This window comes from Pinus tabuliformis, chromosome 7 (assembly GCF_031772625.1).
Source record: "Pinus tabuliformis cultivar Carrire ecotype Pingquan chromosome 7, CPIR1, whole genome shotgun sequence".
Taxonomy (NCBI): domain Eukaryota; kingdom Viridiplantae; phylum Streptophyta; class Pinopsida; order Pinales; family Pinaceae; genus Pinus; species Pinus tabuliformis.
The window spans coordinates 850,516,106-850,532,308 of NC_142293.1; the positions used below are offsets into that span (position 1 = coordinate 850,516,106).

At 37.5% G+C, this 16,203-nt stretch overlaps 1 protein-coding gene across 5 annotated transcripts in view; it reads left to right on the forward strand.

Annotated features, from left to right (window-relative positions):
* Nucleotides 1-15,645, forward strand: part of PEX10 (peroxin 10) — a 273,167-nt gene extending 257,522 nt beyond the window's left edge. For 4 of the 5 annotated variants that reach the window (XM_089459013.1, XM_089459014.1, XM_089459015.1 and 1 more), the window contains 2 exons: nucleotides 14,375-14,457; nucleotides 14,621-14,896. In XM_089459013.1, coding sequence (XP_089315139.1) covers nucleotides 14,375-14,457; nucleotides 14,621-14,723 — 186 coding nt within the window. In that variant the 3' untranslated portion in view covers nucleotides 14,724-14,896. Of the gene's footprint in view, nucleotides 1-14,374; nucleotides 14,458-14,620; nucleotides 14,897-15,314 lie in introns of those variants that run through there. The other variant, XM_089459016.1, reaches the window with a different exon arrangement.
* Nucleotides 15,646-16,203: the final 558 nt, after the last annotated feature.

A 16,203-nucleotide genomic window follows, 5' to 3' on the forward strand; every position in this document is an offset into this window, starting at 1 on the left:
AAACCCTAATTTACCAAAACTTCAAGGTCGAGGAACACACTACTGTTGAAGAAAGTGTAACTAGGTTCGGTCTTCATAATGACATGATCTTTGTAATTGATGTAATAAAAGGAAATAAATTATTTTTGTAATCTTGCTACATGGGTTTCATGAGCAAGAAGTGTCACTAGGTGAAAGACTTCTTCTTGATGTCTTTAGGATTTATTTCTATGTCAAAGAGTCATGTCATGGGTATAGAAACTCTTCATGAGTTTATGTAAATGTAATCAAGTCCACAAAGTTGTGAAGAAGCCCTCCAAAGACCAAGCATAATCCTTCAAAGAAGTCTGCAAGCGAAAGCAATGAAGAAGTCTACATGTCGGCTCCAATTATGAATTAATTACATTAATGAAAGTCATGTCGGCTTGGGTAAGAGACACAACGGTTCATGGTTCACGTCGGCTCAAATAGATGATACAAACCACTATAAATACCCTATTGAGTTATCCGCAAATGGCAGAGACATAACTCGCATTATCTTCTGAAATGTCGATGGGTATAGGGTGCAGGAAGGCATGGCTTAGGTCTCGGATGGGTTGCAGGTTGAAGATCTTGTATGGGTGCAGGCAGGTGCAACCTCGTACATGATATAGCCGCAGGCAAGGATTCAGATGAGATAGTGAGCCGTAGTGAAACCCTCTTTGCAGTCTCGGCCTAAATGAAGGCTAATGATCTCGGCATGCCTGTGAGGATCTCGGATGAGTGAAGTAGTGAAGATCTTGGTTGAAAATACAGTGTGGTTGGATCTCGTATGACAGTTCTAACTCATGGAACTCGGTGGCATTCCTGTAACAACCTAAACGTAATGAACATAAGTGATTTGGACTACAAACGGTAGACCTACATACTCGGCTTACTATCTCGACATAGATATATAAGGGTATCTTACCTCCTTGCATATCCTCATCAGATCGAAGTATATTGTTATCTCAATATCGAAGATACAGTCTTGACAACAGTAATCTCGGTACTCTTCACAGTCTCGACATTAATAAAAGGATCAGGATTTGGATCACTATCTTGAAGGATGTATTTATATGATAGTAAAAGACTTACTGTCTCGACATAAAAAGGATTACTGTATTAACATATTCTCTTGACATATGATCAGTAAGGTATGGTGATGATCCTGGTGTTCAATGAAGCATGGTGAAACAGTCATCATAAGGACTTTCATAATGAAGCCCTAAATATAGAATGAAGAACACAATGAAGATCTCAATAGATCTTAGTGATGTGTGAAAGATGAAGCAGTGAGGACTTCATAGGTGCAACAATCATGAAGATCTCAGCAGTAATGGTGCAGAGGATTGATGTCTTGGTCTTGGAGAGGCTAACTATGTCAAGGGTCATGGTCTTGGTATTCATCAATGGAATCTCTATAAGAAGAATTTATGTGTGGGTTTTCCTCTCCAAGAGGGAGGGGTTTTGGCCTTGGAAGAAAGCCAAACATTTGTGTTCTTGTCTCCTTTTTGTTTTTGATAGCAATTTGATGAAGCTAACATACACATGCTAATAATAAAGTAAACATCGAGCTAAGATTAAATTGCATAAACACTTCACAAATTGTTATCATGTAACGAAGAATCAACTTAATTATGAAGGCCCTAGATTCTTCAACAATTACCATCCAACCCTAAAGGACTAGGGTTTCCATAACACTACCAAGACTCCAAACATGACATTACCATCAAAACCCCAAACATCAAATTAACTGTATTTTCTAGGTTTCATTAGTAACCCTAAGTAGACTAGGGTTTTCAAATTATTGTTGACATACCCTTAGGTTAGGGTTTTACAGAGAACCTATTAGGGTTCCACAAACATAATGATTTTAATGAGGGTAGATTCAATCTAATGATTAATCTCCCAAACAAGAATCTCTATGATTCAAAGGTCCTATACATAACACTTGTTACTAATGTAAAGCATATTTATTAGAATGAATGAATATACCTTTGTTACGAAGAGAAACAAAACTTATAGTCTAAGACATACCTTTGAGCTAGACAAACCTTATAGGACATCAATTCCAACAGAACTTCTATTATGCTTTGTCTTGTGAGGTCTTCTTCATAGCCCTTGAGCATATCAACAAGCTTTTCCTAAACAAGGAAAATATTAGAGGAAATGTTATTAGCATCTAGTATAAACACATCTAGATAAGAAAAGGAAAACCAAATATGAAAGATAATATAAGGAGTAAGATACTTATATTTGGAAAAATGGTGAGGGTTCCCTCTTAATCCAATCTCGAGGGATACCTATAACTTTAACAAAAAAATTCAACAATGTTTTTTCAGAGAATGTTAAACCTACAACTACTATAAATCAAAATACAAAACAATTCAAAAACTTAGAATAGAGGCATAGAGTCTCTAAGAGTCCCTAGCAAATAAGTCTTTGACTTTGGATTCTTCCTTGTTCTTCTTTGGTGGTCCTTCATCAACAACATTTGCATGTTTCCTTTCTCTCTTCTTATTTCTCGGATTCTCAAGACAATCACTTTTGTAGTGACCCATCTTGTGACAATTGTAGTATTCGATTTTGGATAGGTCTAACTTCCTTCTAGGCCCTTTGACTTCTTGAAATTTCCTTTGTTCTTGTGATGAGCGGAATAGGCATTTGAAACTTTGTCTTCTTCATTCTCTTTGTTGCTTACTAGAGAAATTTTAACTTCTTCTTGGCTGCATGCTTTCCATAATTGTTCGAATGTAGGAGTTTCCTTCTAGCCGTTGAGACCTGATGAAAAGGAACTCCAAGATGTTGGTAATCCTAGAAGTACAGTGATTACAAGTTCCTTTTCAGGTACTATCTCATCGATCGTCTGGAGTTCATATCTGATTCTAGCTATTCTCACAAAGACGGATGCCACTGTGTCTTCTTTGTCATCTTTATAGATCTTAGTTCATTCTTAAGACTTGCTATTTGACCAAGATTCTTGATTGTGAATAGTTAGGATAATGCTTCATACATCTCTTGAGCAAAATCTATGTTGGATATATAAGGGATGAGGTTATCCTTTAGTCCATCCACCATTACTGTCATAGCCAATATTTCTGTTTCCCTGAACTTTGCCTTCTTTGCATCACTTGAATCATTGATAGGCTTTACCTTTCCTCTGACTAGATCCAAAACTTGATTCTTCTCGAGGATGAGGTCTATCCTCTTCTTCCATGCCCTATAGTTGGATGCTCCTTCTAATTTGTTTTCTCCCTTCATTGAGTTAGACATTTTCCTTGAAGATGGTAGACTTGACTTCTTAGATAATCCTTTTGATGAAACTTCTTAAAACTCCTTATTCTCCTTTCAATAGATCTTTGGGTTGCCTTTTTCCTCCTCCTTCTTCACCTTAGCTCTGATACCATGTTAGAAAATCAGAAAGGCAAAAAGATTTTCTTTATATTGATAATTACTTGTGATATTCTTATGTTTTCTTATGTTCCTTTTTTATCTTTTAGTTCATCAAGCAATTACCAAAACAATAGCACAAAGATCACAGACACCAGATGTAGGCGGACAACCAGGGCAAAACCCCTATCTAGGGGAAAACCCAATCAACAACTCTTTCTTCATAATTTCATGAGATGATCCTAGACTTCTTGACCTAGACACAAACTTCCTCCGCACCAAGTTAGCTCTTTCTTCCATCTATAGATGATAACCCTTTCAGCAATAACTTCGACCTAGTAGCAACAACTGGCAACAACAACTTCAACCTAGCAACTTCAACTTAGTAGCAACAACTGGCAGCAACAACTTCGACCTAGCAACTTTGACTTAGTAGCAACAACTAGCAACAACAACTTCGACCCAACAATTAGCCCAGCGAAAACTTTGACCCAACAATTAGCCTAGCCAAAGTTCGACCCAACAGTGTCTTTGTCCTTTCAGCAAAATAACCCAGTAAATCCACACGAGTGAGAAAGACAAACTCAAAAACTTCAATTGTTGGAAATAATACTGAGAGGGGGGGGTGAATCAGTATTAGCAAATCAATAACTTTTTCATTTCCATACTCAAAATCATATACGCTACTTCAATGAAGGTAACCTGCATGTACACGCAACTGTTCTTAAGGAAACTAGCGTATATCCAACAAACTTATGATTCAATTAATTCATCATATGTTGATCTTCAATCAGTGCATTATTACTTCATTAACCATATAAACAGTAACCAGTTGCAGTAAAACAGAACAGATCATCACACATAAGAAACACACATGAACACCATGATATAAGGTGGAAACCCAGTGCGGGACAAAAACCACCTGCTGCTGTTTTATTTAAGATAAGAAAAGCTTGTTTACAATCTTGTAATGGCGCAGACTCATACTAGTACGCAGGCACCCACCTGCAGAAGGCTACAACCTTCTCTCGTTCTCCAACTTCTATTGGAAGGGAGCTACAACCCCCTAGCTCTTGTACTAACCGATATATTTACTAGCACATAGGTGCCAACCTATAGAAGGCTACGACCTTCTCTTTTCTTCTAGGGACCACGTTTCATAAATTTTCAGACTGGATCCATCAATACAAAACAATCACCACTGCAATACAACTATCAACTATATCTGCATCACTAATCTCTGAATCACCCAACAACTGAATCACTGAAACCCTGTCATCAAAATACAGTCACCAGAACATAGAGTAGAACCCAAAACTCTGCAACAACCACTAGAACCAACATCAACCTCAAATATCAAATCTCATAATGTATACGCTACTTGGCTGTGTCGAACTAGCATGTATATGCACTTTCACCAAAGGGAACCCGCGTACAGATCTGAAAATAATTACTTATACCTTCGCTGCAATTTTCAACTTCAGATATACCCAGAACATAAGATATAAAGGATAAGACATGTGTCAGTAATCAGATCTGAACTATTAATGATCATACCATATAATGATAATGCATTTTAGTTTTCATGATCCCGATTCATCAACCTTCATTCGCCACATAGGTGCTTCCTTAACAAAGCATCACATACCCATAACTTGCATACTAGATCTCACCCTTAGAGAGTTGTCATCAAGGACAACACTTGTGTCATACCTGTATCATAATGCCAACAATCTCCCCCTTTGGACTTGATGGCAACAACCACACCAAGTCACTCTCCTCCTTTGACATCAAGGGCAAAGGGCGGACCAAGATATTCTCTCCCTTGATATACATTCTGCTGTCCATACTCCCCTTGAGTACATGCTGAAATCTCTGATTGAGCTCCCCCTTTGTACATGCTAAGATGTATCAATCCGTTCATGCTCCCCCTGAGCACATGCCGAGTTTGCAAAAATATTTTTCAAAATAACATGACTCGACATTCAACTAAGTGAGTATGACCTTCCTATCACCAATGACTCATACATGCATCAATCTCCCAACCAAGTGGGGATACACCATTTTGACTCATTCGCCCAACCAAGTGGGGATATACCAAATGTTTATACATGACTGAAATAGACATTATTACATCATCCTTCCCATGCAAAGTGGGGTTACAAATTAGGTCTTTTCATGACCTTTACATCAAATGATATACATGACTTTTATAACAATGACCAACAATCTAAACAAGACCATGATAGTCATCAACAACTATCGTACACCATATATGATCTGCACCATAAGCATCTATCACCAGCATCCAGACCTGTAACCTGCAATACCATTCTCTTGGCCAACCAACAATAAGTAGCAAGATGTATCATTTAGCCACATAAGCATCATCACTAAAGACTTCTAACCATAATGCCAACAATGCATTATTTGAAGCATATGCTCCCCCTGAACCTATGCCAACCAACATATACCATGATCGAACCATATTAGACTTCTTTTCCTGAGTCTATTCTGCTGCTTTTTCTTCAGAGCTCCATATACGTGACTCTGCAGCCTTTAACTTGTGTATATACACGACTTCTCTTCATAATAGCTGCGTATGCAAATTGGAATACTGAAGGTTTACACTTTCAGCTTCCCCTGGGTCTGTTATGTCTGCTAACTGAGTTATGCCACATCTTTCTGACACTAATTCTGTCTTCTTCAATACCTGGGATTGAGATGATGTATGCTCCTTCTGCTTTGGTGTCCGAATTTTGCTCCTGCATTCCTTTACTTTATGTCCAAACTTGTTACATGCATAACATCTTACATGTTTCATATTCCTTTTATTGCAATCAATAGCTTTGTGACCAAACATATTGCAAGCAAAACAATATCCCTTAAAGTACCTGGAATGTGATGATCTTTTTGTGTGATGGTCTTGAACCATTCTACTTCTGCATCTGGCTGCAACATGTCCAAGTTTATGACATTCATAACATTCAACATTATTCATTGGAGGAAATAACCGTCTATCACTTCCACCGTTAGGAGCAAAAGATTTTCTTTGAAGAATTTCTTTCCTTGGTTGTTGCTGGGGTTGACCTCTTATCTCCTTGTTGAGCATTTCAGGTTTTGCATTAGAGTTCCTTGCCTCACCTTGTGAGCTAGATTCACCTTCAACAGTTTCATAAAAACCAAGACCAGTTTTGATAGCAGGGGATCTTTGATTACTAAGAATATCATCCAAAATCTTAGTATTGTCTTGAAATTGTAACAATTTATCCTTTTTTTCTAATTTACCTTTTAAGATATTTACCTCAACCTGATGTTGTTCTTCCTTTTCCAGATATTTCTTTTTTATGTTTTCTTCAGCTTTTGTTCCTCTTTCCACTTGTTGCCTTAATTCGATCACTTCATGTTCTTGTTCTTCAAGAGCTTCTTCATTCTGCTTCTTTGATTCTTCAAGATCTTCTTTTAGAGAGAGGATCTTAGATTCAAGTCTCTGGATTGTTATGCTCTAATCTTTTACTACATCCTGCAGCTGCTCCCTTACTCTGGTTACTGTCTCTAGCTGAACTTTTAATCTAGTAACTTCTTCTTTTTCTACGTCATTATTTTCATATGCCATGAGAAGTTTAATTTCTTGATCATCTTCATCACTATTGGATAAGTCATCACTATTATCATGAGTATAATAACTTCTATTACCTTCTTCAAACATCTTTCCTTTGTTATGAGGGCATCTAGTAGCGTAATGACCAACTCTACCACAAGAAAAACATTTGAAAGGTAGCTTACCTTTGAACCTTCCAGATCCCCGTTGAAGCTTCTTGACAAAATTTACCTCATATTCTTCTTCTGAAATGTATCCTGATTCATTGAGTTTTTCTTTTCCCTTTGTTGATACTTTAAATGCGGCTTCTCTCATATCTGATGGTCCTCCTTTTCTCATTTCAAAAGCAGTTAAGATTCCGTGAAGCTGCGTCATAGTGATATTTTGCAGATCCTGCTTTTCTTCTATGGCAGACACTTTGGGTTCAAATTTAGCAGACAAGGATCTCAAAACTTTCTCAACTAAGACAACTTCCTTAATTTCTTCACCCAGATTCTTCATACAATTGACAATCTCATCTATACGTAGGAAGTAATTAGCTATGCTTTCATCACTATGCATCTTAAGAGTTTCATACTGAATTCTGAGAGTTTGAAGCTTAGCACGTTTTACCTGAGCGTCTCCTTCATAGCTTAGAATGATTTTGTCCCATATTTCTTTGGCTGATTTGAGCTGCATGACCTTGACAAACTCTGATTTTGACAAACTTGCCAATAAGATAGTAACAACTTTGGCATTGATTTCATATTGCTTTCTACCTGCCGTATCTGTAGGAATTGCTGATGGAAATGTATATCCTCCTTCCATGATTTCCCAAATATCCGTTCCAAGTGATTGTAGATAGGCTGTGGTTCTTATCTTCCAGTAAACAAAATTGCTCCCATTGAAGATTGGTGGTCTGATGGATCCCTCTCTTTCTTGATTACTCATGATGATGGATCTTCCTTCAAGCAATCAAGCTTCTTCTGAAGGACCTTCTCTGATACCAATTGTTGGAAATAATACTAATAGGGGGCAGGGGTGAATCAGTATTAGCAAATCAATAACTTTTTCATTTCCATACTCAAAATCATATACGCTACTTCAATGAAGGTAACCTGCGTGTACACGCAACTGTTCTTAAGGAAACTAGCGTATATCCAACAAACTTATGATTCAATTAATTCATCATATGTTGATCTTTAATCAGTGCATTATTACTTCATTAACCATATAAACAGTAACCAGGTGCAGTAAAACAGAACAGATCATCACACATAAGAAACACACATGAACACCATGATATAAGGTGGAAACCCAATGCGGGACAAAAACCACCTGCTGCTGTTTTCTTTAAGATAAGAAAAACCTATTTACAATCTTGTACTGGCGCAGATTCATACCAGTACGCAGGCACCCACCTGCAGAAGGCTACAACCTTCTCTCGTTCTCCAACTTCTACTGGAAGGGAGCTACAACCCCCTAGCTCTTGTACTAGCCGATATATTTACTAGTACGTAGGCGTCGACCTACAGAAGGCTACGACCTTCTCTTTTCTTCTAGGGACCACGTTTCATAAATTTTCAGACTAGATCCATCAATACAAAACAATCACCATTGCAATACAACCATCAACTATATCTGCATCATCAATCTTTGAATCACCCAACAACTGAATCACTGAAACCCTGTCATCAAAACACAGTCACCAGAACACAGAGCAAAACCCAGAACTCTGCAACAACCACTAGAACCAACAACAACCTCAAATATCAAATCTCATAATGTATACGCTACTTGGCTGTGTCGAACTAGCGTGTATACGCACTTTCACCAAAGGGAACCCGCGTACAGATATGAAAATAATTACTTATACCTTCGCTGCAATTTTCAACTTCAGATATACCCAGAACATAAGATATAAAGGATAAGACATGCGTCAATATTAAGATCTGAACTATTCATGATCATACCATATAATGATAATGCATTTTAGTCTTCATGATCTCGGTTCATCAACCTTCATTTGCCACATAGGTGCATCCTTAACAAAGCATCACATACCCATAACCTGCATACTAGATCTCACCCTTTATCAGATATTCATCACTTGCACACTTGCACTTTGGCCTAATGATCTTCTTCTCCTTATATAGGTTTAGGCCTCTCTCAATACCATGGTCCAAAACCACGTAGGATCGATACTTTGGACCCAATACCTGGGGTCAATACCTTGGATCAAATACCATGGACCAATACCAAAATACCATGGACCAAAACTTAGTTTTCCGACATGTACGCGCCTTTCCTTTTGTGAAAGTGCGTGTGTATGTTATACGCGCCTTTGTATATAGTGAACCTGCGTGTATATGTGACTTGGTATATAGTGAACCTGCATATACCTTTTCGTATACGCGACTTTGTATATAGTGAACCTGCGTGTATACGCGACTTGGTATATACTGAACCTGTGTATAGCTTTCTTTTTTCATTCTTGTTGTTTACCTGCTATACTGTGATCTTTCATCTGAGAGAGTTGCCATCAAGGACAACACTTGTGTCATACTTGTATCATAATGCCAACACAAGTCAACTCTTTCTTCCTTCTATAGATGATAACCCTTTCAGCAATAACTTCGACCTAGTAGCAACAACTGGCAACAACAACTTCGACCTAGCAACTTCGACTTAGTAGCAACAACTGGCAGCAACAACTTCGACCTAGCAACTTTGACTTAGTAGCAACAACTAGCAACAACAACTTCGACCTAGCAACTTCGACCCAGTAGTTAGCCCAACGAAAAATTTGACCCAACATTTAGCCTAGCAAAAGTTCGACCCAACAGTATCTTTGTCCTTCCAACAAAATAACCTAGTAAATCCACACGAGTGAGAGAGACAAACTCAAAAACTTCGATCTTCCTTCTTCCATCAACTCTTCTTCTTCTTCTGCAACTTCGCACTTCTTAGTTGCCTCTTCTTGTAAATCGAACTTATGTAAGTGAGTATCATCCAAATGAATCGAACTACTCCAATATATAGGATTTTGGTGAGGTCGAATTACCCTGTTTGAGGCCGACTTGGTGTGGAGGTGACAAATAACTTATTTGACTCAATAATAAATCTTTTTATGTGCTTCAAAAGCCCAAGAAGGGTCTCTTTTAGTGGAAAATGACTCTAATGACTCAATATAAACCCTAGAAGTCCTAAACGGGGACTTTGACCCAAAACATGATGACCCAAGCATGAAACCCATGCTTTAATAAGTCATATTAATAATAATAAAAAAATCTTTTTCTTTCTTTTGATAAATACATTTCATTATGACTCAAATATAATTTATGAAGACCAAACCTAGTTACATTCTTCAACACCATGCAAGGGAATTTGATGGCCCAACCAATTTATTGCTCTCCTTGTAGAATGACGTCATTTTGATAGTAGATTCAGTGATAGATATAAGGATACTTACTTGTCAAGTGAAGATGCTCCTTTGATGATGATAGCTTCAGCTTGATGCCTTCTTTATTTTGATGATGATGTTTGCTCCCTTGAAGATGACAATACTTCCTCTTCTAGAGATGTCTTTCTTCAAGTATGCTTTGAAAATATCACTTTGATTTCCTTGATGATTATGATGACAATGCTTCTTCCTACTTTCCTTTGATGTAAAGACTTCGAGATGCTTCAATGTGTAGTCCTTTCTTTGAGTGGAGGTAGGGTTCTTCTTGAAAGTAGTCTTTGAGGTCTTCTTCTTTATGAGTTGTGATGATGTGATCCATGTGATGTGATGAATGGTCCTCCTTGATTCTCCTTAGGTTGTTTGACCCTTATGTATCCCTTCTTAATGGATCGATGTCCTCTTTGATGTCTTGACCTTTCTTGATATTCCTTTTGATGGTCCTTCTACAAGCTTCCTTTCCTTGTCTTGTCACCTTAGCTTTGATACCATGTTGAGAAATCTATGGGCAGCTAGATTAGGTGATTTCTCTTACTTTGATAACTGCTTGTGATGTATTTTACTTAACTTCTTCTTTCACTTGATTATAATTAGTATTCTTATCATCAAACAACTACCAAAACACTAAAGAACAATGAGACAAGAGGACATAAGGTATATGCTATCACCTAGGGCCAAAACCTCTCCTTTTGAGAGGAAAACCCACAAGAACTCCTCTTCTTATAGAACTTCAAATGACGAATTCCAAGACCTATTACCCTTGACCAAGACCCCTCCAAGACCAAGTCAGAAATGCTCCTTGAAGAACTTGCTTCTCAATACAAGTCAAACTTGCCTTGTGACCAAAACAACTTCTCCTTGACCAAGATTTCGCACCTGCAACTGACTGCAATTTTCGGCCCTTGCTGCAGAAACCCTAGGTGACACATGTGAGGGAATTATGGAGACTTTAGCTTCTTTTCTTCTTCGCTAGAGCAACCTTCTCTTCCTTAATTACTCGTATTAAAAACTTGTCTTCTTTTCACGCAAAATTCGGCTTCTTTTGCAACTGTCCGTACTGCAACAAAAGTGATGCCCTAGATCTCGTACGTGTGAGGAGATTCAACCCAAAACAGATTAGAAATACTTCGATTTATTTCTTCCTTTAGATCTCCTTCTTTTCGCTCTTCTTCAGGTCGTACTCTTGCTCTTGATCAAACTTGTTGTGAGTTACTTGGATGATCTTTGCAAATGAGGTCGAGTCCTTTATATATAGGCTTCTTGTCACATCTTGTAGGCTGACTTGTCGTTGTCCCTAGGCCAACTTGTTGCTTGCATCTTGACAAGGTCTTGCAGTGTCTTTGACTCTAATTTAGACTTAAATAAATTTTCTTTACAATATGTAACATGCCCAAAAGGGTCTTCCATACATGACAATGACTCAATTGACTTGTAGATTCAATGACAAGCCCTAGAAGCACTCAATGGGTGCTTGACCTAAAAATAAATTTCCCTTGAGCGTGAAACCCATGCCTCAAGAATGACAAAAATAAATTTATTTTTCTCTTTACATCAAATACATAAAATCATGATTACATATGTCATTATGAAGATCGGGCCTAGTTACATGTTTCAACGCATACCATAAGACAAGTGCACACGGGTTAGCCTGAGTGCGCAGGGGTTGCATCAGTTATTGAAGTTGGCTTTGCTGTAAAAGGGAAGCATTCCCTTGCTGTAAAATTTCCAGAGTTTATTTGCTGAGCTAATAGAAAACACACACACAGTTGCAAGGTTTCCCTGGAGTTGGGGTTTCCTGGGTATATCTTGTCTTCTGGGTGTTTGTTTTCTCATTTATTTATTTTCCATCATGCATGGTAAGTTAGAAAACTCATTGTATTTGCAATTTAAGTTTCCAATGTAGTAGGTGTTTTTATGTCTGGTTTTTATACTTAGAAAATTGTGAATCAGTTACTGGGTTTTAAGGAAATCTAACAATCCCACAGACCATTCATCTTCAGAATCATGCTAATTCACTTCTTCCTGGGGCTGAAATTAGCAGCCCTATCCAAACTGTCTTCATATTGCAGATTGCTCGAAGATGCCATCTTCACAAATCGACCACGACCCCAAAATCCAGCTGCAAAATTTTAAGAAAATAATTTTGCTGCTGCAAAAATGAAACTCGCTGCTGCAAACCCTTGTGATCTCAAATCTCTCTCTTAGAGTCTTCTAGATAGCTTTGATACCATGTTAAATTTCGAATACCAGCGAGATTTATTTTTTCATGACAATTTATTTTGTCCCCAACAATTTATTTATTTACTGAAACAAACACCAAATTGCCAAAAAGTAAAATCATTGGTATTTTTAAGTTCTATATGTAACAGAATTTAAATCAGGTAGATCAATGACACATTGCAAAAAATAATTCACCAACAACAATTCTCTGTCATCTATTAATTTGGAAAATCTGGGTTTTTCGACCCACAAAGATACAAGGAGAAATACAATATCCGGAACCTGTAACTTGACTCCCATATAATGAATTCGGCCCAAGGAATTTGGCCTCTAGGAAATCAGCCTGGAGAAATTAGCCCAAATAATCAACCAACAAAATCGACCTGCGCCCTCCTTGCATGTCACTACTGCGCTAGGGAAAACTCAGCCCTCCAGCAATTCGGCTTCCTCCTGATCAAATCGATCTCCCTCCAACAATTCAGCCTTGCAATCTCCTCCACTTGGCCTCCTGAATTCGCTCCCAATCCACTCACACTTCTCCTTCTCTGTGCTCCAGTCCAGTGAGCCACTTGCACTAGAGCAAATTGTCCTCTCCCTATCATGACTCGCTCACTTGAGTTGTGTGTATGCTCACTTGTGTGTTCACCTCTTCGCTAGGCTTCTTTTATAATCTTCCTCAAGCCCAAATCCCTAACCCTAATCTCCCTTCTAGAACATCTCGGAGATCAACGGTTGAGATTATGTCTAAGTCACTTAAATAATTAAATCATTTATCTTTAGAAAATGACTTAATAGTCCACAATAATTAATTGATCTTAATTATTGTACGTTTCCTAAGTTAGATTTGGGAAAGAAGACATAAATCACTTACTCCACCAAGCAAGCACCTCAAAGAGGCAAATAATATCTTCCACATGCTAAGACACCAAGCCTATGTAGAAGACCTTCTGAAGCTACCACTGGCTTCAACAGTCTGGTCATGGAAGAGATAATTAAGCTCCAATACTGACCCCTAAATGATGCCATACTGTATGATGGACATTGTGAGAATTGAATTCTATAGAAGTGAAGTGCTTTTCCAAGCATTATTGTAAACAGATTTCTTAATCCTTCTGGAGTTCTTTTTCCCGTCAGGGTTTTTCCAGTTAAAAACCTGTGTATGGTAAACATCTATGTGGTTGCGTTTTATTTCCTGTTGATGTTTGAGACTAGTTAAACAGTAGAACTACAAATTTGGGCACATACACAAGGACGCTGTTTTTGAAAATTTAGATATCCTTAAAGAATCCATTTCAGTGCCATTGGGCAATTCTTCTGACTCACCCACTGGATACAGATCAGATTGTTATTGTAATTAGTATCTCGGATCTACTACAGAATGAACAGTGTACTAATGTTATTCACATAACTAGGCCAGAACTTAGTATGCTTTAACAAAGATATAACAAAAAAGGCAGCTACACAAGGAAGATATCACACAAAAGTGATGTTCAACTTCTGATTCACGAGGAAATGCATGACACTCTTGCAATGATCTGGCAATCGATGCAAGTGTATAATATACAAAAATGATATGATATGAAGTGACATAACGAAGTAAAATGAGTGCATGACAATGCAGGAAATAATACCTGAGCAGTCCTTGTAATTTGCATCGGAATATGAAATTAAAGCTAGGTGCATACTGTTCTTATCTGATTTAACTTTAGCCATGCTGGTTTCAGATGGGTGGTTTGAGCAAGTGCCCACTATGTCTGAGTCCTCGGCAACATCCTACTGCTACACCGTGTGGCCATGTATTTTGCTGGTACGAAATCTGCAACCATTGCAGCATATATTTAAAAATTAGGTGGAGCTTAATTTCAGGTTGACATTGACAAAGATGGCACACTAGAGTTAAATCCATAAAAATCAGTTCTAATACTTCAAGCAGCATCTTATATTTTTTTCTCTCAAATATGCATTGGCAGGAATTGTATTGCAGAATGGTGTAATGAGAAGCCAGAATGTCCTCTTTGTCGCTCTCCTGTATCTCATTCTAATTTGGTGTGCATATATCATGCAGACTTTTAATCTTTAATATTATACCAAAAAACATATATCCTCCATTGTCAATTGAAATATATATGCAATTGGTGTGGCCTGTGGCCTCTGAAATCTTCTTTTGTACTTTATGATCTTACATGCAATTCCTGTTGTAACAAAACCATTCTCTTTGCAGTAATGTCGTTCTTTTAATTAGTCTATATTATGTTATTAAACTGCATTGCTTTTGGTTTTAGTTTCATTTCAACAATTGGATGCTCATTACTGTATATTATCTTACGGCATCTTTGCTCATGGACTAGAATTTGCAAATGCGCAGTAATGCTCTGATGCTTCCAAATTCTTAGAGTCCCATTAATGGTGCTTGAAGAATATTTTAATGTGCTTAATGTTTGTTCTGCAAATTTAAGATGCAAAAATTTCAAGTGAACTCGTGCTTCCTATTGTATTGACTTTTATCCAGATTGTACTTTAAAGGGGATTTCGTAGTGAGGTGTAACTCAAATAATCAATGGGTAATTTAGATGATGATATCAAAGTTGCTTCATTTTAGTAAGTTGGTGCCACAAGGTCAATATAATATTGAATTTTGTGAATGTTACATAATGCGTGGTGCAGTGAACAAGTCGTTGATGCAATTGACCAATTCCCTGATCCCTCCAGAAATGAGAAATCAAGCGAGTTCATATTATGTTAATGACTACAGTTATATTGGAAAAGAAACCTACTAAAATACAGGAAAGCAATGCTAAGTTTTGTCAAGACCAACTCACAGGCCAATTGGACAATCACAATGCATACGACTGTTGGGTTGACCTAACTGGGAGCTGAAACTGAGATAAATTATGATGACGGGTGTATTTCTACAGGGGCTTACCAAGCATTCTTCTCTGCATGAGCTGCCTTTCACCTTTACTATAGCAACTTTTTTTCTTAACTTCAAATTCCTCTATTTTGGCACATTGGTATTCTGGAATCTCTAACATGTATTTAAAACTATTGTATGAGATTAATGAAACATGCAAGTTTTGTGCTTGTGAATAATTTTTGAAATTTGTAGTCTCCATAACAAAAATCCTCAGATTGATTACATAGTTGTATTTCGTATCCATGCATATGATAATCCTTCATTCGTGGCATCAAAAGTGGTGATCAAATGCTGTACAGGTATTTCTTCTTTTCAGAGTTTGTGTTTCCATTTTATTTCAGGGTTGCACCCCTTGTTTTTGCATCATAGGTGTAATGTGGGTTGTTGTAATTCAGGTATCCTTTAGGTGGTTTCTTTGTATTATTGATAGAGAGGTATTGAAGAGGCTCTTACGTTTATTGCTGAGATATTCCTTTGGTGGAGTCTTTGATGTTTTCTGTTGGATAAAGATAAGTGTTGTGAGCTGAAAAATTTTAAGTTTAAAATTAATGAGCTGAACAATTTTGGATTTTTATTGCATGAGAAAAAGTAATCTGGATGTAAAGAAGCATTAGCATAAATTTGAGGTACATGGGAGGT